Source organism: Eurytemora carolleeae, unplaced genomic scaffold (assembly GCF_000591075.1).
Source record: "Eurytemora carolleeae unplaced genomic scaffold, Eaff_2.0 scaffold20, whole genome shotgun sequence".
Taxonomy (NCBI): Eukaryota; Metazoa; Arthropoda; class Copepoda; order Calanoida; family Temoridae; genus Eurytemora; species Eurytemora carolleeae.
This window is the reverse complement of record NW_019396765.1, coordinates 575072-597897: the sequence shown is the minus strand read 5'-3', so window position 1 is coordinate 597897 and position 22826 is coordinate 575072. Positions and strand designations below refer to the sequence as shown.

The 22826-nt window shown below is 31.4% G+C and overlaps 2 protein-coding genes across 4 annotated transcripts in view; both read right to left on the bottom strand.

Annotated features, from left to right (window-relative positions):
* LOC111708370 (glutamyl aminopeptidase) overlaps nt 1–13662 on the bottom strand; it is a 41441-nt gene extending 27779 nt beyond the window's left edge. For 2 of the 3 annotated variants that reach the window (XR_002766651.1, XM_023481712.1), the window contains exons 1-6: nt 13570–13662; nt 13289–13369; nt 12316–12396; nt 7586–7693; nt 5280–5346; nt 3361–3384 (exon numbers count right to left, since the gene is read on the bottom strand). Coding sequence is in view for 2 of the 3 variants with exons in the window: in XM_023481712.1 (XP_023337480.1) it covers nt 3361–3384; nt 5280–5346; nt 7586–7693; nt 12316–12396; nt 13289–13317 (309 nt within the window). In the remaining variant the exon portion in view is untranslated. The remainder of the gene's footprint in view (nt 1–3360; nt 3385–5279; nt 5347–7585; nt 7694–12315; nt 12397–13288; nt 13370–13569) is intronic. The other variant, XM_023481713.1, reaches the window with a different exon arrangement.
* A 1249-nt stretch (nt 13663–14911) lies between these two features.
* LOC111708376 (leucyl-cystinyl aminopeptidase) lies at nt 14912–22768 on the bottom strand. Its single transcript, XM_023481720.1, has 5 exons — nt 22665–22768; nt 21364–21434; nt 20708–20786; nt 15842–15935; nt 14912–15083 (listed from the first exon to the last, which is right to left on the bottom strand). The coding sequence occupies exons 1-5, from the start codon at nt 22717–22719 to the stop codon at nt 14918–14920; spliced, it is 465 nt and encodes a 154-aa protein (XP_023337488.1). The 5' UTR covers nt 22720–22768; the 3' UTR covers nt 14912–14917.
* Between the last annotated feature and the right edge of the window lie 58 nt (nt 22769–22826).

The following is a 22826-nucleotide window of genomic DNA, read 5'->3' as shown; positions in this document are numbered from 1 at the left end:
CAAGAACTTTCTACTTTTTTAATTTCAAACTTTAATGGAATTGTTTAGAGTTAACAGTTTCAAGGACTAAACTCCTTTATAAAATCATCCTGTACGTTACACATAGATTACAAAGATCACCAAACTATATGCTTCTTAAATGTACTTCAAGACATCTTTTTTTCAAAATACCAGAATTAAGTTCATAAAATTAACATGACTGCAATCTCTATTTTACAAAGAATAATGAACAAATTTCTGCAGAGAGACCCATAAAACAACATTTAAGCAATATCCTGTGTAGATCATGAAAATTTAGTTTTTAATAGATACTTATTAAGAGACATTGGTCTGTTTACACTGCCCAATGTCAACGTTTTATGTTCATTGGACTTTTAAAAATCGACGCTTGAGTCTCAAAGTCATCCTTATACCATGTAGTCTAAATGGGTCTCACTGCACAAATATTTGCAAACAGAAAAAGTATTTTTTTAGATGATACCTGATGAATAAAAATGTCTTTTCAAATATATTTAAGAATGTCGTCTTGCAACAAAATAAGTGCTGGTTAAATGGTTGAGTTGTGCGTTTACTAAACACTACAGGATCTACAGATGAGGACCTAACCCTCTGTCGCCCCCCCCCCCCCTACCATATGTGGCCATAGCCACCACATTTGTTTAGATCGCGGCTTATCATAACAGCCCTCCCCCTTTATCACCAGCAGTCAAGTCGTAAAGTATAAACCAACTTGCTCCTGATTTTATTAAAGAATATTTCTTTCTTTTCAAACCAAAAAATGTAAAGATTTGTTATGAAAACGGTATTTTTTAATTCCATAAGAAATCCTTGAAATATAAATTTTTCGTAGTTAAGAATGTTTACACTTTAAACTACTGTTTCCTTTAAAAATTGAAGACCTACAGAACATAAATCAAATGTAAATGTTTCTCAAAAAATATATTTTTTCCTGTATGACAGACTATTTAAACGATTTTTTACGACTATTTAGAGGCCTCATAGCGAAGCTCGATAGTTTTAAGTTTTAATATATGAGAAGAAAAAAATCATTCGGTTACAAATTAAAAAATCAAAACATATTTATCATAAACTCTTAAAAAAATATGTAAGAATTAAATATAACGAAAAATTCAATTCACTTTGACGTTGATAAAGTAGATACTGTTGTTTTCTGATAAATAGCAATCATTCAACAAATATTTCTAAGTGATATAATTTGAATTACACTATGGTTCCGTGTAAAATGTGAAGTGAAGTGATTTTCTTATAAAAAATGCCAGTAATTGTTCCGACCAGTCTACTACAGTCGTGTAGACTGTAGTAGTGTGTCGACGCAGCAAGTTTTTTGCAACAAATGTAGGCTGTCAAGATATGTGAGTGATAAAATTGAAATACTGCAAATTTGTGTCATTAAAATAGAAGCATTTTACGCTTAAAAATATTGAAAATCTGACGTTATCTATTTAATAAAACAAGACGTTCATATTTATATGTTGCGTATAGCCGGTCAAACCGATTGGGCTTAATTTTTTTATGGACACTCATGGGTGGCCGGGGGTGTAATAGAGACCAAAAAAACGAAAAAAAATTTTTTGCCGCGGAAAACGGGGCCCTTCAGCTGGTTATTATAAAAAGCATAATTTTCGCAGAGAAAAAAGATTCAATTTTCCCATACAGTCTCTTTTTTTTTGTCTAAAGTACATTAAGTGAAATTGTGCCTTGTTGCAGCAAGCTATTAATGAATACCGGCGTTGTCCAAGATTTAATTTCAGATTTCTGAATGTCCAAATATGCCCAGCTCGGCGTGGTAAAGTTGGATCCTAATATATAAAATTGAAACGAGAACAGTTCGAAAAAGTAATATTGAATTTGTTCAATATACCTTCTTGTTGGACATTTTTGTTAAAATCTTCGGATTGGGTTGTAGAACTGTATTCATAATTAGGTTCAAGTTATTCAAAAAATCAATCAAACCTGGCCAATCTGTGGCGTTATGATTAACAATTACATATAACATAATTTCTATTGTGGGTTATTCAAATTAGACAGAAGTCACAATTCCCAAACCCTCAAATACTTATCCCTGGTACAAATAGTAAACCGTTTTGAATCAGAAGTGCAATCTCAACAAATTAAGGTTCATTTGCAATTACATCTGCACTCTGCAGTCCTTTTTACTTTAGTAAACTACTAGTCGTTTCATCTCTATCAATTATAACATTATAGAACTTCATGGAATTGAGAAAACATGTTTTTTAAAGTTTCATAAAAATGTCAGTCAACTATTCTAACATGTCTTGATCTAAGTCTATTGTAAGGAGGGAGTGGGAGAGATAGATTTGAATTGTATATGGTTTATATAAAGTCGTCGTCGAATATATCAATACAATGAAGAGGACTTTCGTGATAAATTTTGATTTATATCAAGCTGTTTAACCGCATGGGTACAGTCAAGAGAAACTGTCAATTAAAAAGCTAATCTTTGCTCATCTGTAAACTTTATTCGAAAATAGCTTGTTAAAAATCAAAACTTTTACTTAAAAATCGTCTTTATTGTATTTATATAATCGCCAACGACTGTACAAAATAAACATTAATATATATTTCATGGATTCTAACATTTTGGCAGCATCCTCTTTGGAGATTTGGTTTGGAGAATCCCTCCCTAAAAACCGGTTTTTAAAGGGATTGTTTACTTATTTCAAATACTCATAATACCCAAACTTTTGTGATTAGAAACAAAAAATTTTACATAATACCAAAAGAAGCAAATGTTAAATCAAAAGTTAAAATTTCGTTGCACTTATGCTTTGTATAGCTTAATATCTTGTAATCTTTACATAGACTTGGGGCCTAAATATTTAATATATACTCAACGGTACTTATATTCTTATTTAAGTTCATCTTGCAACACATGTGGAAAAAACGGAAAATCTACCATAAAATTCACTATAAAATCCACAAAAAAATCCAGTATTAAATTCACTATAAAATCCACTATAAAATCCATTAAAAAAATCGGTTGTAAACTTGTAAAGAATGGAAATGAACTCAGTTTTTGCCACTAACTCACTTTTTCTAATAGTTTAAAAAGTCAACAATCCCTTTAAATCAGTCTGAAAACCAAACCAAATATAAGCATGATACCAAACCAAACAAAAGCATTCAAAGAGGTTGCTCCTCTAATCTCAGGGTCTATGATTAAGGAACTGGTCATTTTCATAAAAATAAAAAATGTAAATCCCCTGATAAGAGTTACAAATTACAATACAATGATATATTTGCTAGATAAAAAGGAGGTTGAGACCAATTCCTTGTAATATTATGGGATTTAAATCGTTTGATCCAATTAGGAATTACTTTAGTTGATCCGACTCTCATCTCCTGAAACTCACAATAAAGATTAGCAAAATTAAAAATAAAACTAACAAAAAATTTAAATTTTTTTTAGAAAATAAAATAAAATGATTTATGTATTTAAAACTTTCAATACATCTTATTTAGCACTAACCACTAAAGGATTGTGTGGGAACATATTTGTTTTGGTGAATTTAAAGAAAATTTCAGATTTATTCAGTAGAAGGTCAGAATATCAGCTTTTTTAATTAATCTTTACAAATTTGAAACATGAAACAATTCTTAACATAAGTTTATTATCAGTATTCTAGTTAGACTTTAAATTATTCCAACGATTACAAAAAAGTTATCATGTTAGGTTATTTAATCCTTTGTCAGAATAAGTATTGCATGGTGTATGGTTTATGATGGGAAAAAGTAAACGTAATACCAAACAATTTTTAGGTTTGTTGAAAAAAAAAATTCTTCAGATACCGATTTAAAAAAACGATTATCTTGTCAAAACTTACAAAGGTGGCTAAATGAGATTTTCTTTGAAAATGTTTTTAATTGAAGTAAATACATTTTCAGTCTGATGAAACATGGTTCAGATTTGTACTATTATAAGTAATAATTTGTCACTCTTTTTTTATTTAGCTAAATATTTTATAATTATATCATTAGATTTAAGAAATTTTAGATATTTTAAAAATCTACATTTTCTCATTTTCTGGAAAAAAATTAAATGAAAAAATGTCGTGAATTTTTTACGTACTAAAATTCTTTTGTATTTTTGTACTAAATTCAATAATTTTCAACCTAAAACATGACCCCCCCCCCCCTGCAAAATAACAATTTTAATTATATGAAAAGTTCTTTAAATTCAATATTCCATTTTTAAATAATTGCCAATTTCTTTGCACTTTCATATCAACCTTTTTAATTAACCTTGGGAAAAGATTTTAAGAGGGAAGGTTGATTAAAATGTGTACAATCATAAAAAAGGCTCTCTCAACTTAATTAGAGGATATTTATTTTAGTTTTCAGTTTCAATCATTCATTGTTTATAGCTTAAGAACTATTCAAGTTAAAAGCTGTTACTTAACCCTGTCCCTGCTGGGGTACTTGAAAACCATGATACGCTAAGGGGGGGGGGGTCAAATTGACCCCAACCCTCTAAATCCCTTGTTTGATGTTCAAATATGACAAAAACTATATCATTGGAAAGCAATTTGCTCTACTTTTAGAATCTGCAAAAAATTCAAATTTGCAAAAATTTTATTTATTTTTACAAAGTCCAGTTATAGAGAAAAAAAAGCATGCAAAAACATGTCCAAAAAATGATTAAATATATTTTTGAAAACCCCTTGACCATATCATTTAAAATATGCAAAAAAAATTGCAAAATTTTCTATAACCTGATTGGTAATTGAGAAAAAGTAGTCAGGCAGTGTGCCTGAAAGCTCAGGCAGTTAGTTTAAAAGCCTGGTTAAAGACCTGAAGGGAGGGCTATGGGTATTTAGGAAAAGTCAGAAAATTTCAATAGCCTCAACCCTATAAGATATATAAAAAAAACTACAGGGGGGTTAAATTACCCCCCCCCCCCTCAGCAAAAATAGGGTTAACTAAATTGTTAAAGGAAATTTTGACATTTTATTCAGATAACAACTATTCCAAAACATTTCGAAATTACAAACGTTTGGTTCGAAATATCTAACTGAATCGGAAATATCCTACCATTCTGTTAACATTATCGAACTAGTTTTAAATTAATTTGGAATTTAATAATTTAATCGAACAAAATGTGTAAACCCGCAAAAATAAAATGGATTATTACACACTGAGCTTAACTCTTATTTAGAAAAATGATGTTAAAATTTGACTTAATTATTTAAAATGAACTATTTATATATTTGCATTCCTTTTATTCTCATATCTCCTACCTGATCGTTTTTACCCCGTACATCTGATTCTTCTTTCTTTGGCATATTTGAAAAGGATTGGAGGGACCTGAACAAATATAGTAACCTGAATCAAACTGTAAAACATATCAAGATATAGCTAGCTGAAAGGGAAAACTCAGATTATCTTTCGATTGGATAAATTTTTTGATTTGATTAATAAAATTTTTGATTTATTATCATATTTCTGCTGTTCACATTTAGAAAAGACACGACGAGAAAACTTGTTTGGAGAAAATCCCATATTTTCAACAATTGAACTCGTTAACTCGTTATCCAATTTACAATTTTTTTAAGAAAGTTTTTCCCTGGTACAGTAATAGTCTATCGTCTCAGATTAAACCATCTTATGAGCGTCAAAGTCACGAATTTAAGATTTAAAATTTTTTTCCTCAGAATTTTTTTTTCTGAATCCGCAATGGTTCCAAATGTAAAAAAAAACAGTGTCCATTAAATTAAAAGTTAACAACTTGAAATAAAATCTGTATTCCTTCAGCCTCACTTTTAAGCAAATGTAAAAAAGTCAGAAAAATTAAATACTAAATTATTTACTCAAAGGGAGTGTAAGCGTAATTTCAAGTGACCCTCTTTGCAAAGATGGCAATGATCGTTTCAGAAATCAAATCAAATCAGACTCTCAGGGTGCCACAATGGTTTCCTTTAAATCTTTTTTATCAATAACGTAAAAGATATTGGATCGTTTCTCGAGGTTTGAGAGTGTTTATTTCTGATAATTTCAATATATGTTTTCCTGCAGTGGAAATGCGCATGTCAATTTTGTAGAGAACCCCCAATTGAAAAGAACCAGTTTTCTTAATTATATACATGGATATCTAATTTAAACTTTATCAGACAACGCTTTTAATGGTAACATTGTGAATCGGGCATTGCCAACTTTACTGGAGGGTCACTTGAAATTACACTTACATACAGTCCCTTTGTGGCTAACCAAAAGTTTAAAGGGACTGTAAAGGAAAAATGAAACGGGGTAAAGGTTGAAACATGAGAAACTCAGGAGTTGATTGAGACCCATCAGAGTTCTAATTGATGTTCCTGTTTCGGGAAATTGATATAAAACCGTGTCAAAGTTATACCAAAAGGTACATATGTAGGATTTTGTATAACATTTGTAGTATTAAACAGATCATATTTAACATCCCAGAGGAGCCTGAGAATCTCAGGTTTGCTTTTTTTATTATTTGAATTTAATCATTTTTCATTTTTAATAGATATAATTGATAATATTAGTTGCATGTCCGGATCATGTCACCAGGAACTCCAACCAATGGTAGTAAAGTATTATTGTTACGTGTCTCCGTCTGTATCACGTGACCAGTATACTGCACTACCAGTGGATGGAGTTCTGGTCATGTGATAAGGACGTATATTTTACACATATACGTTTTGGTATAATTTTGACACAGTTTTAAGTCAATTTCTCGAGACAAGAACATCAGATAGATGTCTTAAAGGTATCGTTCAACGCCTGAGATTTTCAGGTTTCAGCCTGTACCACCTTTCATCTTTTAATTACAGTCCCTTTATGAAGAATCTAATTTTAACTTTAAATCTATACTAGACAATTTCTGATAAAAAGTTTTTTTTAAGAATTGATGAATCATGAAATTAGGAATTTGCAATATCTTTATTCAGTCTCCTATAAAGCAGAAAATTTTTCTAAAAAGAATTTTAAAATTTAAAACGAAAATATTTTTTTGCGTGGGTTAGGGTGTCTAAAATTAAAATATGTTTCGCCAAAAATGTGTTTATGTATTTAGAGATGGGAGTGCTCGACTTTTCATTTCGTTTGTTCATTGTTCATGAACGATCTATTTCGTTCGTGTTTTTCTTCGATCGTTAAAAAAATTTATTTCATTCGTTCTCAAAATTACCGTTTATTTTCCACCTTTTTCGTTCTTTCAGTAAGAAACCATTGTTTTTTTAAAAGTTGTCTCAAGAAACCGTTCGTTCAATAAAAAAAGATAGTTTTTTTCCCAAATCTTTCGTTTTCAAAAATTTCGTTCGCGATTGCCCTGAATTCCAATCTTTCATAAATATTGCCCTGTATTCCCATCTTTTATAAATATTGCCCTGTATTCCCATCTTTTATAAATATTGCCCTGTACTCCCATCTTTTATTAATATTGCCCTGTGTTCCCATCTTTTATAAATATTTCCCTGTATTCCCATCTTTTATATGTATTGCCCTGTATTCCCATCTTTTATGAATATTGCCCTGTATTCCCATCTTTTATAAATATTGAGTTACGAAATAAGATTGTAAATACCTAGAATGTGTGATGGTGATTAAGAATTTAGCTTTAAGCTGAGGTTCATCAAAACATGGGAACGCCTTCCTGGCTGACGTTGGCTCGAAGTGAGTTGTTGCCAGGGTTCTAAATTAAGGAAAAGTTGACAATATTTTTTATAATATTTCTGTGCACTTTACCATGCTTGCTCAGTTCATGCTCATTTCCTAATCGCAGCCTTGTGCAATTTTAGAGCTCTAATAATATATTAGTTGTGTTTATAGCGCTGTGCAATAAAGTTTTTATTGTTCTCTGGATTTTTTTTAGATTTCTACAATGCGGGTGAAGGTTGTTGTGATTTATTTCTAAACTAATTATCAACGACAGATGTTTTCCTTTTTAGATCTGAAAGTTGATAAAAACTTGAAAAGCAAATTTCAATTTAAATTCAGCAAATACAAATGTATTACATATCAGCAGTGAGGGGAGCCGGTCCCCCTGTGCCCCCCCCCCCTAAACATGCACCCCTAGGCCCCCCCTACAGCCAGAGGCAGGCTCTAATTTATTAAACTTACATATATATTCAGATTTTTTACTTTTCTTATCAATCGACAATGTCACAATTTGTCCATTTTATAATAATTCTCAAATTCTTTCTTGTACCTTAATTTTATTTACAATATTGTTTTCGTGGGGTTTCAATTTAAATCCATTTCAGTCTCTCAGAGCAAGATGATTGACGCAGAGTTTTACTAAGCTTTAAATAATACTGTCTCCAGTGTAATCTACAGTGGCGCAACTAGGGGGGGGCGAACCGAATTTTGACCCCCCTCAGCATATTTCGCCCCCCTCTCGCTGCCCCCCCCCCTCACTTGGCTCCAGCATGATCATGATTGTGAAACATCTTTTATCAAATTTTGTCAATTAAGAAAAAAATATTTTTCTTTAGCGTCTTAATTTATCCTCTAAAAAAACTGTAAATATGTTACTTCTCATGAGTATTACAATACATGCAAAACCTGACAATCTAAGAAGAATAACAATAAGAAATATAATAAGGATTATATTGGACTATAAGGACTTTTGAAGATTATAAGATGGAAAAAAACAATGACAGAAGGACTTCGATCAGAAAGATTATTATGGATTATATACAGACGAAATAAAGTCGAGTACTACCAGGAAATATATAGGACTTCACAGGCTTACTATTAAGGGACTATATAATGGACAAATATGACTAGAAAACTAATTTTAAAAACTGCTGTAGACTCAGAGACCCTAAGAAATACATGAAAAGATGATAAAATAACAAAAAAAATTTGGCGCTTCGCGCACATGTCTCAATAAATAACTCATCCAGATCCAGGTTAGGGTTTAACAACCTGTTGACAGTAAATATTTTAAAGCTGTTTGAAGTATACATATTTTTGTAAACACAAGAACAAGCCATGAATATTATAATAATTTGGTATATTATTGAGCACTGAGCCAACCCTTCAACATTTAAAAAATGCTATTTTTTACCTCAAATCAAAGTTTTTTGCTCTTTTACTACTAGTATTTATAATGGTATGATTGGTTATTATGGTCAGGTAGATGAATATAGATGTTAAGCTTTATTTTTTTTCCTAATACGGGTTTTATAAGGGGGGTGCATATCAACCGTTAAAGGGTGCACAAAAAAGTGCACCCCCCTAGGCTAAACCTCCACTACGCCCCTGTTACATGCAATCCTTGTTTCCTTTCTCTTAGTTTAATTCTTTCTCTCCTTCTTGATTAAGATTACCAATATTTTTTTTTTAACAAATTCTTTTAAAAAATTATTCTTACGTCACTTTGCAAAAGGAAAGCTTACAAGTATTAAGTATATGTTTAAGTAGTATAAGTGTACATTTCTGTGAAAAGTATTAGAGAGTAGAGAGTTGTACTAAAATAAGTAGTCACCAGCCTACTTTCCAGAAATCCCTCAAATCGGCAGAATATATTTGCACGAAATTTTGCAATATTAAACTTATCTTTGTTTACCAAAACGTTTCACTCGAAATCACGTTAAACCAATTCATACATCAGATCTGGGCTCGATGATTAAGGCAACGAACATTGCCCATTAAAAAAATGAAAATGCACAGAAGATAGAAAAAAATCCGCGAAATAATTAATAATGACCAAAGAAGTACATCATTATCATATCACAAAGATGTATTCATACACAGAGCTATTCTGCATAAAATACTAATGTAGTTCAAATATTTTAAGATTATTATTATTATTATTAAAGGACAACCCATCATTCAGTGAAATAGGGGTCGGCGCTCCTAACCGTCGAAACAACGTATCCACGGGGTTTACACCCTAGGGAGAAGACTGATTCTAGGCGATCTGCCCAGGACAGCTCCAGATAAATTTTCTAAAAAGAAACTATTAGTAACTAGCTAAAGGGCCCGGCGTTGCCCGTGGAATTTTTTTTTAATAATTTCGATTTTTTAGACTATGAAACCCCCCGGCAACCCATGAGTGTCCAAAAGAAATTTCATCCGTTTGGCCGGCTATATGCAACATATATATGAATGTCTTGTTTTATTATATAGATTACAATATCATTTAATCCTTCAGCAAATAAAGGGTCCATTCTTGTGTCAGAGCTTGTTTTTGTAAAAAGAAAGTTGTTATGCACAATTTTCGATAAAAAAATGGTTCAGATGGAACAAACGATCAAAGGACTAAAGGACTTAGTAACGAACAAGAAATGACTGTTATTTTTTCACGTTATTTAGGATTAATCTTAGAAATGAATTAGAAACGAAGAGTAAGAAAACATATTAATGAATTATAGAAAAGAAAAATAAGGATTAATTTCGTACAAATCCTAATTAAAGATGAAGGTTTACCTAAGTGTGTTTTTCTTGTTGGTTAATTATTGTTTGTATAATAATAATGCTACAACGTTTAATAAAAATAGGGGAAAAATGTTGAGTTATTTATTTTTTACTTTTAATTAATTTGTATTAATGAATAATAAAAACAAGTACTGTGAGCTACTTGACATGCATACGAAAACACACAAAGCAATTTATTTCCAATTCGTTGGCGTTGCCCTTGCCCAGATTTCAGACTTTGCTCTCATCTATTTATACTACAGGGTTACCAGCAAAAAGTATGAGACTTCTGAGACGACTGTTCGAAATTTATACGGTCTGTTTCCTAATATTCTGTTAAATTATTTATTTCTTTGAGAAATCATTAAATATGCCTTTTTATGACTAAATTTATGACTAAATTTTATGACTAAATTTATAGCAGAAGTCTTATTTAAACCTTTATTTTGTCATATTTCAAGTGTCTTAGGTCGTCCCTACAGTCTCATCCTTCATGTCAGAATATTCATGTCAGAATATTCATGTCAGAATATTCATGTCAGAATATTCATGTCAGAATATTCATGTCAGAATATTCATGCCAGAATAATCATGTGTACCTTTAAATCTTTAGTCTTAAATAATCAATGTTTCAACCAGAAATGGCATAATCCTTCAAATATCAATAAAGCGCATGAATCTTTTCAAAAAAAAGTATGAAACATATACAAAGTTTTCTGCATTAAGTTATTGAAACGTTCCAAAAAACGTGTCTTTATCGCTGGTCAATATTTTGAATAGTTCCATTTTGTGACATCGAAGCTATTCAACCGTTGGGTGTAGGGGACTTACATCACAACAAAGATTTACTAGAAGTCAAACAGTCCAAAAAGGGTCCAACATAGATTAATTGATCTTTAAAAAAAATTCGAGGGCTGACACTTTTGTTAGTAACCTTTGAGAAAGTTTAACGACACTAATTAATTACACTTCGTACTTACACACTCAAATGCATTTAACAAGTCATAACTCAACAATGTATTTGCTTAAAAATGAAAAGAAATAGTAAATAATTTAGATTATTACAGTTTTAATTAGGTGTGTTTCTATTTACAAAAATATGGAGATTATGCTAATTCTTCAACAGGTGAACTTAATCTCTATGATGGGAGTGAAAGCGAAATTTCAAGTGACCCTTCGTGCAAAGATAACATTACCCGAAGCACATCGGTACCCTTTTAAACCTTTATGTTTTATGTTGAACACAGTGTCGTTTTTCTAGGCTTTTGTATAAGGATTCATAAGGAATTGAAATCTACAAGAGGCCCATTGTGGACCCCCCAGACCACCCAGGCAGAAGGGTGCACTGTCCTGCTCTTGTTCTAACTAGACCTCCAGGCAGCAGGGTGCACTGTCCTGCTCCTGTTCTAACTAGACCGCCCAGGCAGCAGGGTGCACTGCCCTGCTCCTGTTCTAACTAGACCGCCCAGGCAGAAGGGTGCACTTCCCTGCTCTTGTTCTAACTAGACCTCCAGGCAGCAGGGTGCACTGTCCTGCTCTTGTTCTAACTAGACCTCCAGGCAGCAGGGTGCACTGCCCTGCTCTAACTAGACCTCCAGGCAGCAGGGTGCACTGTCCTGCTCTTGTTCTAACTAGACCTCCAGGCAGCAGGGTGCACTGCCCTGCTCTTGTTCTAACTAGACCTCCAGGCAGCAGGGTGCACTGCCCTGCTCTTGTTCTAACTAGACCTCCAGGCAGCAGGGTGCACTGTCCTGCTCTTGTTCTAACTAGACCTCCAATGAATATAAACAGTTTCGGAATTTATAAACATTAATATCTAATCCATACTTGATCAGCCAAAATATTTGCGTAGAAGTTCACTTAAAAATACGCATACAGTCCCTTTAATACCTGACTTGTCCATCTTTATCCTTGTAGGTTGACAGGTAGAACCCATCCAGCCCTTCAGTCAGGTTGTACATAAACTTTAACCTAAATATATGTAAATGTTAACCTAGATATACATAAACGTTAACCTAGATGTACATAAACTTTAACCTAGATGTACACAAACTTTAACCTAGATGTACATAAACTTTAACCTAAATATATGTAAATGTTAACCTAGATATACATAAACGTTAACCTAGATGTACATAAACTTTAACCTAGATGTACACAAACTTTAACCTAGATGTACATAAACTTTAACCTAGATGTACATGAACTTTAACCTAGAAGTACAAAAACTTTAACCTAAATGTACATGAACTTTAACCTAGATGTACATAGACTTTAACCTAGAAGTACATAAACTTTAACCTAGATGTACACAAACTTTAATCTAGATGTACATAAACTTTAACCTAGATGTACATAAACATTAACCTAGATGTACATGAACTTTAACCTAGATGTACATAAACTTTAACCTAGATGTACATCAACTTTAACCTAGATGTACATCAACTTTTAACTAGATGTACATAAACTTTACATCAAGTAAATTGTTAAAGACAAAGCAGAGATGAATTGAGTAGAGAACACAGTTACTAGGAATATAACGTTAATTTTTAAATAAATTAACAGTTATTTCCAATGTTACTACAGTGTTACCTAAAAAAAATGAGACTTAAAAAACAACTTGAATCTCTCTTAATGCTAGGACCTACAATTTTATTTTTGGTTTTCTGCTTTAAATATAGTATTTTAATACTATAATATTGCTTTTTAGTATTTTAATAGTATGTATATTAGATGATTTTAGAGATAAAAAAGAAGTTTACAGCTAGAAGCAACCAACGCAATGTAAGAACAAAGACTGAATAAATATTGTGCAGTCGTTTCTGAAGTCCTTTGTGAGTAACCCTGTAGATCATCTGACCTGATACTGTAGGTCTTTCCAGGTTTCATTGGCTGATCAGTTTCTAGGTAGACTTGATCCCTGGCCTTATACTCAATAATTCTAGGTATAGAAAAGATCTGAAATCAGCAATAATTTAACATAATCCCCCTTTCCCCTCAAAGACAAATGTGCCCCCCCCGGCCCCCTCCTAAATAAAAACTTCTAAAATATTAGAGCAGAAACTTGTGTCATCAGAGAGGATGAAGTTTTACTATCAAAACATTATTTTGAAATAAAAGATGAATTAAAACAAAATTTACCTTTGAACTTTTAATTTTTCGTTGATCGTCTTACTCGTGATTTCTAGACCCTTCGAGTGGAAAATTATAAAATCTGCTCCTGGGTTACCTTGAAAATTATAAAATTTATATCCTCGGTTACCCTGAAGAAAAAATATAAAAGAAGAATGTATATAATTTTATTAAGCCTATTCAGGCTGGCGTCTTCTTTACTCAGCGAATTCAAATATGCAAAAATATTTGCAACATATTTGACTAAATGTGCATTCAAGAAAAACTGAAAATGTGCAAATTCCCTTTGTGCAAATTTCTGCTTCCTTAGTTAAAGGCTTTCTAAAGATCTAAAGAATATTTAAATTCAATTACTGGAAGTAGGTCTAGTTTAAAGATTCAGTCTGGAACAGGCAAAATAAGGCATTGTAGCGTCTATGAACATTAAGCAATAGCTCCAAAGAATTGATAAAAAATATACTAGAGTGATAACCATAAAACTCTAGGAAGACAACTTTTAGATTCAAGTTATGACTTTACATAGTCCAATTAACATGAAATACAGCAATTGTGCAGTGTAAACAAACCAATTTACTTAATAAGTGAATTAATAAGTTACTAGTAAACTATTTGCTATGTAACAACATCAAATACTCATAATCATTGATTTAATATCGTCTTTCTATTCCAAAGTTTACTGGTTCACATTTTCAATTGAATATCTTTTAATTTAGAAGAAGTAATGTTGATAAGGTTCCGTAGAAGTTATTTTAATTATGTTTCTAAAACCAAATTTGAGCAAGAATAACACAATATTATTAAATTCGGCAGAAATAGTTCATTAGTTTTACCAGAACCCTACACTTTAAGCCCGGTTCATGACACAATTCAAGCGAACTTTAGCAGCCCTTCATTTAAAGAGGGAGTATGTGTAATTTCAAATTATACTCTCCATGCAAAGATGGCAATGCCCAATTTACAACGATACCCATAATAGCTTTTTCTGATCAAGTATGAATTAGAACTCAGTTTTTGTTTTTGAAAACTGTTAATGCATTTAGTTTGTGGTTTCTCTGCAAAATGACATGCGCATTTCTTGCTTGCAAGAAAGATTGTGGAAATTATAAGAATAAAACACTAGATAGTCAAAAAAATTATTTTATCATTCACCAGAGGCGTATTAAGGGGGGGGTAGGGGGCTCAGCCCCCCCCCAGCCATAGATCTATGATTTCCAGGTTTATTGGGGTCCCAATGGGTGCTGAGCCCCCACCTGACAAAATTTTTGATCAAATTTTAAGGGTACTGTTGTAAATAATCTGGCATTGCCAATTATTATTGAAATTATACGCTGTCAGTCCCTTTAAGCCAGATCTTTCTTTAATCATCAAACCTTACCCAGTAATTTTCCAAATTAAGATAATTTGTTCCCTTGCAAATATGGTTTACCTGGAAAATCAGTTTAATTATCCCTTTGACCGCCAACGTTGTAAGGTTTGGGGTCAGCTCAAGGTCGTAGCTAATCGGACGAATAAATATTGGTAACCTAAAATATTAAAATAAAATACTGGTAACCTAAAATATTAAAATATAAATATTGGTAACCTAAAATATTAAAATTAAATTTATGTTAAACTTAAACACCAATCATTAAAAGAATGACATTAGAACTAAAAAGGAGCGCTATCTGAGGCTCCCTCCCCCCCCCTCCCCTAATAAGTGAAATCTATGGTTCCCAGGGTGTTTTCAGGCCCCAACGAGTGCCCTAACCACCCCTGAGAAGATAAGGGGGCTCCCTAGACAAATTATTGTATACGCCACTGCGAAGGAGTGAGGTGGATAGAGTTTTTTAACATCTAACATTGCGCATTCCTGAGCAATCACTGTTTATAGACTATTGTTTGTTTACAATTAACCCGGATATATAGCTGCCCTTTTACGTCACAGAACAATGTAAACAAATCCTATCACTGTCTCCTTGATATCAAGTTCAGAGTATAGTGTAAAAGGAGGTTTTTAGGAAACGGAATGAAATGATATTTAATCTTAGTAACATTTATTTATAATTATTTAGCAATTAATTGCTTGAAAAAGGTTTATTTTTGTAAAATTTTATAATATGTAATTTATCTTTGAAATTCTTTAAATTAGTATTTCATAAAATCAGTTTATGTAATGTCATTTGTTGTAAAATTTCGAAATTTTGTGAACATCAACCTAATATTTTATTGAAAATTAACAATTTTTCAAAAATAATTATACTTTAAGAAATGTACCGAAATTTTGTTAAAGATATAAAATTACCTAACATCGTTCCATGGGAACACTTCTCCTGTTTCTGTCAAGGGAACGAAGGGTGCTTCAGGAACGGATATAGTCTCTAATATGGATCCACAATCTACATTAGATGTCTTCTTACATAAGGAAGATGTGTCTGTCTAATCATCAATAAAATCATATTTTTATACCATCAGGGTTGTGTTAAAAATGGTGAGGTAAGCAGAAGTTTGAAGAAAATGGTTTGAATATTTTAGAAAAATTGTCATAAAAATGTTCTACGATCTCTTTCGGAATAGAGAATTATACTATATTATTTTCTTCGAATTCATGCTAATTCGAATATATAGAGAATTACTATATTATTTCAAGCGATGCTAATTCAAATATATAGAGAATTATACTATATTATTTCTAGCGAATTTATGCTAATTCATATATATAGAGAATTATACTATATTATTTCTAGCGAATTTATGCTAATTCGAATATATAGAGAATTATACTATATTATTTCTAGCGAATTTATGCTAATTCGAATATATCCACTATTAATAATCCAAATTATGAATTTCCGCTTTGCATAAAAAATGAATGCTTGATTATGCTTAAGGGACTGGCAACGTATTTTCAAGTGTCCTTTTTCAAAAGATACCGCTAAACTCTTGTCTAACCAAGAGTGGTAAAGGTATCCGGGTTTTTTTCAAATTGTTTTTTAAAAAGTGACATTCTGATTTATGCAGAAGAGACAAGTAAGGATATTGACAGGATTTAACGGCAATACTTGTACTGTTGTGAATTAGGAATTTAACTCTTAAAATAAAAGAAATAAGTAAGTGTTACTAATGATATCCTTGTAATTAATTAAAAGAAAGAATGAATTCGACTTCTTTTATTGCAGTTTTGTCTCATTATCTCAACTTCTCTATCATTAAACAAAATAACAGTATATTACAGTACAGTAACGAGCTTTACGGTTCAGTACAGTAAAATACAATCCAGTACAGTACTGTAACGTGCAGTACACCTGTCCAGCACAAGTGATGAAGTAAGATATACACGAGGTATGTCACGTATCCCATATCTTCCAACACTGTTTAAACATCAGCAAAGTCTATAAAACGTTCATACCTTTGAAGATACTAAGTTTAAACATCAAAATATTTAATTATATACATTCAGCGTTCCGCGTATATTTTAATACAGAGCTGACGATATCATTGAACAGCTTTACCCCTGACTAAACTTGCATACAATTGAAAACCTTTTCAGTAAATTATGTTTAGTGATTACAAGTTACGACAAAACTTTTTAAAATCAACGCATATTTATGATCATTATAGCTGGATTCATTTTTACTACAGGATTCATCCTTACTCCAGGTTTCATTTTTACTCCAGGATTCATTTTTACTCCAGGATTCATCCTTACTCCAGGATTCATTTTTACTCCACCATTCATCCTTACTCCACCATTCATCCTTACTCCAGGATTCATCCTTACTCCATGCACCATTCATCCTTACTCCACCATTCATCCTTACTCCACCATTCATCCTTACTCCATGCACCATTCATCCTTACTCCACATTTTTACTCCAGGATTCATGTTTCCTCCAGGATTCACATTTTACTCCAGGATTCATTTTTACTCCAGGATTCATTTTTACTCCAGGATTCATTTTTACTCCAGGATTCATTTTTACTCCAGGATTCATTTTTACTCCAGGATTCATTTTTACTCCAGGATTCATTTTTACTCCAGGATTCATTTTTACTCCAGGATTCATTTTTACTCCAGGATTCATTTTTACTCCAGGATTCATTTTTACTCCAGGATTCATTTTTACTCCAGGATTCATTTTTACTCCAGGATTCATTTTTACTCCAGGATTCATTTTTACTCCAGGATTCATCCTTACTCCAGGATTCATCCTTACTCCAGGATTCATCCTTACTCCAGGATTCATCCTTACTCCAGGATTCATTTTTACTCCAGGATTCATTTTTACTCCAGGATTCATTTTTACTCCAGGATTCATCCTTACTCCAGGATTCATCCTTACTCCAGGATTCATCCTTACTCCAGGATTCATTTTTACTCCAGGATTCATTTTTACTCCAGGATTCATCCTTACTCCAGGATTCATCCTTACTCCAGGATTCATCCTTACTCCAGGATTCATTCTTACTTCAGGATTCATCCTTACTCCAGGATTCATTTTTACTCCAGGATTCATTTTTACTCCAGGATTCATTATTACTCAAGGATTAATCTCTAATCCAACTACAACTTAAATCATATTAACGTAATCTTCAGGATACTCTTGTGAATTTTTTTGGCGATTTTTTACTTTGAACGTAAAGAAAATACAAAAATAAGAAAAGCAAAAAAAACATAATTATTTCAAATTCTCTGATTTGTTTTTATTACAAACTAAGTTTCTTGAAAATGTTAAAATTTTCTCTAAATATTTCCTTATTGGTAAAATATTTTTTTGCCTCCACGAACTAGAGATTGGAATAATTTTTATGAACGAACAAAATTTTTCGTGAACGATGGTGTCGTTCAGAAAAAAAATCGAGCGATGGCCAAAAACTTGATTCGTTCAGAGGTATGAAAAACCTATCATTTTTAAAAACAACAAAAACGAACAATTTCAAATCGTTTGAACACACTTAGAGAAACAATAAATATTTTTACTAAAAGAACGAAATTTCCGGATTTTTTAAAAAACTAAAGTTTTTTTACTGAACAAACGATTTTTGAACAAACTTTTTTATGCTAGTTTTTTTGGTTAAAAGAACGATTTGTTGAACGAGCGATTTTACTGAACAATCAATTTAGCTGAACGATCTTTCAGTGCGAAAAGAAACGAAATAAATGGGAAATGAAGGAAAAAAATTGAAAATGAACAATAATTTTGAAAAAAACGAATAGGTTGTTCATAGACAATAAATGAACGAAAAGAAAAAAAATAACGCGCCCATATCTACCACGACCCCCCAACCCCAACCCCAGACAAAATCCTGAAAATTATCACGTTGAGAAGTATTTGCAGAACTAAAATTTATGTTTTTACTTGCTAGCAATAATAACAAAGATCAGCAAGTAATTACTTCTGCAAAAAATAAGAGAAAGCAGCAGACAGTTACTTTAACAATAATAAAATTACCAATTAAACACAATTGTTTAAATTTTCTTTAAAACTATTTGAGTTTTATTGAACTTTTTAATTTGATTTTATCCAAAATAAATAATTTTTTTCATATCTTTGATATTTGTAACTTTTAATTTTTAATTTTCCTTAAAATATCCTATCAAAATTATATCTATTTTAACATCCTCATTGCTTGGATGGACAATAGACAGATTCGTAGAGAAACTTTTAATGTTTTTAGACTTTTAAAAGGTTTTACGACAATATGAGAAGGTTCAAACATTTTAAAACTTTATTCTCTAGAAGTTTGCTTTTATCAAACATTCCAATTTGTTACCCAAGAAGAAAATATAAGGCAAAAACTATCATTTTAAAACGATAGGTTTCGGGTTTTTTAAGCGATAGTTTTTTGGTTCGTTTTTGCCTTATATTTTCACCAAGGATAACGAATTTGCTTGTTTAGTAAAGGCAAACTTAAACAGAATACAATTTTTAATCGTTAGATCCTTCTCAGATTGTCGTAAAACCTTTAAAAAGTCTAAAATAAAACTTTTCTGTAAACGAATCTATAGCTATAATGCCCATCGATACTCACAGTTACAGGGAATCTAAGTATACTAGTGACCCTCTCTACAAAGATGACAGTGCCCAATTCACAACGGTACCCTTCAAAGCTTTGTCTGATCAAGTTTGGATTAAACATCAATGTTAATAATTTCAAAAATTTATTTTTGGATAATTATAGTAATCATGTTTTGATTATATTAAAATACCACTTATGAGGAATATCAATATTTCAGCTATATTTCTTATTTAAAATATTATAAGAAAGTCAAAAAAACAAACATTCAATTTCTTAAAATAGCAGAACGACAATATTGACAATTATAATTTTTGCTTAAATCCTCCCAAACCATCGTGTCAGTTTGTTTAAAATAATGACAAAATTGGAAAATGAAAATCAAAACTTCTAAACCTGATAACACAGAATATTAAAAAACCATTTTTGATGTGATTGTTTCAAACAGAGTAAACACGAATGAATTTACGGATTTTTAAAGGATGAAACCTTAAAGGGAAGTGTTCGCTAAAAATGAAAGTGGGTATAGACTTTAGGCTTGATTATTGATGGTGATCGCTACTAATCTTATTTCTATCTGTTGCGTCTATCAGATGAAAACTGTTAAGAACGACTCGTAGCGTCCATACAAATTTAGAAAGTTGCCATATTCGACTCGGATCGTAAAAAAATCAATTAATTCCAAACAAATCATTCAGATATTACAACCTATAGTCATCGATAATTTTTCGACGCATTCGTATATAGTTGATATTTCATAATAGTTTGATTTATTATATATTTTACTTAGAACTTGCTTTCACGACTGGCGCTGTATTTTCGAATATTCCTGGAAAATATGAAAATGTCGTCTTCATTATCTAAAATCCTCGAAACAGGAATAAATGTTTTCAAAACCTTTAATCTCAGATCATAGGAAATAAAAAAATATTATGAAATATCAACTATATACAAATGCGTAGAAAAATTATTGATTAATATAGGTTCCTATACCTGCAGACTAAAAAATTATTGATTAATATAGGTTCCTATAACTGCAGACTGAAAAATTATTGATTAATATAGGTTCCTATAACTGCAGACTGAGAAAAGTCTGGATAGTTGTCTTTTAAAGTCTCATCCTTAAAGGTGTCTCTGTAAAATTAATATTTACCATTCCAGGGTCGGGCGAATGCAACAATAAAGGAGGTTGCAACTATTGATGTAAACACAAACACTGTAATACAAATCGCCTGAAAGAATAACAAAATTAAAACAATTAAAGACTACAGAGTACTATATTTATGACTACACACTAGCTGTTACATATATAATCTTTCTATAACTACAGATTACTTTATAAACCAACTATTTATGACTACAGACTTCTAGATCTATCACCCGTTTATATCGACAGACTACTACATGTATCACCTGTTCCATGACTACAGACTACTACATGTATCACCTGTTTATGACTACAGACTACTTCATGTATCACCTGTTTATGACTACAGACTTCTACATGTATCACTTGTTTATGACTACAGACTACTACATGTATCACCTGTTAATGACTACAGACTACTACATGTACCACCTGTTTATGACTGCAGACTACTACATGTATCACCTGTTTATGACTACAGACTACTACATGTATCACCTGTTTATGACTGCAGACTACTACATATATCTACTGTTTATGACTACAGACGCTACATGTATCACCTGTTTATGACTACAAACTGCTACATGTATCACCTGTTTATGACTACAGACTGCTACATATATCACCTGTTTATGTCTACAAACTGCTACATGTATCACCTGTTTATGACTACAAACTGCTACATGTCCTCTCTCGTAAAGATCTCGTTTACTGTGTATTCTAGACTCACCTGAAAAAAAGCATAAAAGTTTTACTAGTAAAAGACTAATTTTAAAAGTCGTCTTCTTTAAATTCTGATTTTTGTGACTTTGGTTCGTATTATTTCAAATTAATTATTACTTGCTTAACTTTCTTTAGATAGCTATTAAAAGCATTTTACCAGGAGAAAAAATAGATGCTATAAGGAGCATAAGGAAATGGAATCTATAAAAGACCCCAATGTAGACCCCCCAGACCGCCACCATGTTAAAAGAAAGTATGGTCGAATTTCCACCTTTAGCTAATTACATTGACAGATATTTATTAATTTTATTTTTAAATAATGTTTTTAATGCGATACTTTATTTTTTTGGATGAATATATTTCAGACCTAAATTTTTTTACATGATAAGAGGTAATATTTATTTTTGGACAAGATTATACTTCACGTCTCTTTAATTTAACATATATTAAGCCTGTGATTTTTTCTTCATTTTTTGAGGACAAATTTATATTGGTTTTTACTGGACCATCTAGTTTTTTATGAGAAACTTAAATATATAAAAACTCTTTCATATTAGGATTTTGGGGCGCTTTTTGATATCTTGAAATACTCATTTCAGAACATCTTATTTTTTTGTGAAAATCATTTAGTTAAATACTTAATTTAGCACCTAGTATCTAATATTGGAAATGTTGGACCCTTTTTTTGGAAAGTCATGTTTGGTACTGTGGTAAATATAAATACAATGAATACGACTTTTCTATTTAATCTTTGATTTCTAACTAGCATTAATCAAATTACAAGTGAACAAAGATAAGCTATTAATTGACAGCTCTCTCTGTTTCCATGTTTATGTGCATCATTACTATTTGAATTAGCTTGGTAGAAATCATAATTGAAATCGAAAGTCAGCTTCCTTGTGTTGTACATATGACGACGAAGGTAGATCACTATCCGACCCTTTCTATTTGGAACTAATAATCATAATTTGGAACTAATAATCATAATGGAACTAATAATCATAATATGGAACTAATAATCATAATTTGGAAACTAATAATCATAATTTGAAACTAATAATCACAATTTGGAACTAATAATCATAATTTGGAACTAATAATCATAATTTGGAACTAATAATCATAATTTGGAACTAGTAATCATAATTTGGAACTAATAATCATGATTTGGAACTAATAATAATGATTTGGAACTAATAATCATAATTTGGAACCCCTTCATATTTGTTGTACTTACTGCTGCCAGATCCTGTTAGAAATGCTACATCATCCCGATCCTCATTTAGGAACATATTTCACACGTACAGTACAGAGTACAAAGTACACGTCTTATCTGTAAGAAACTCTACAAATTATCCCTATCCTTGTTTTGGAACATATTTCACACAGTACACTGTAG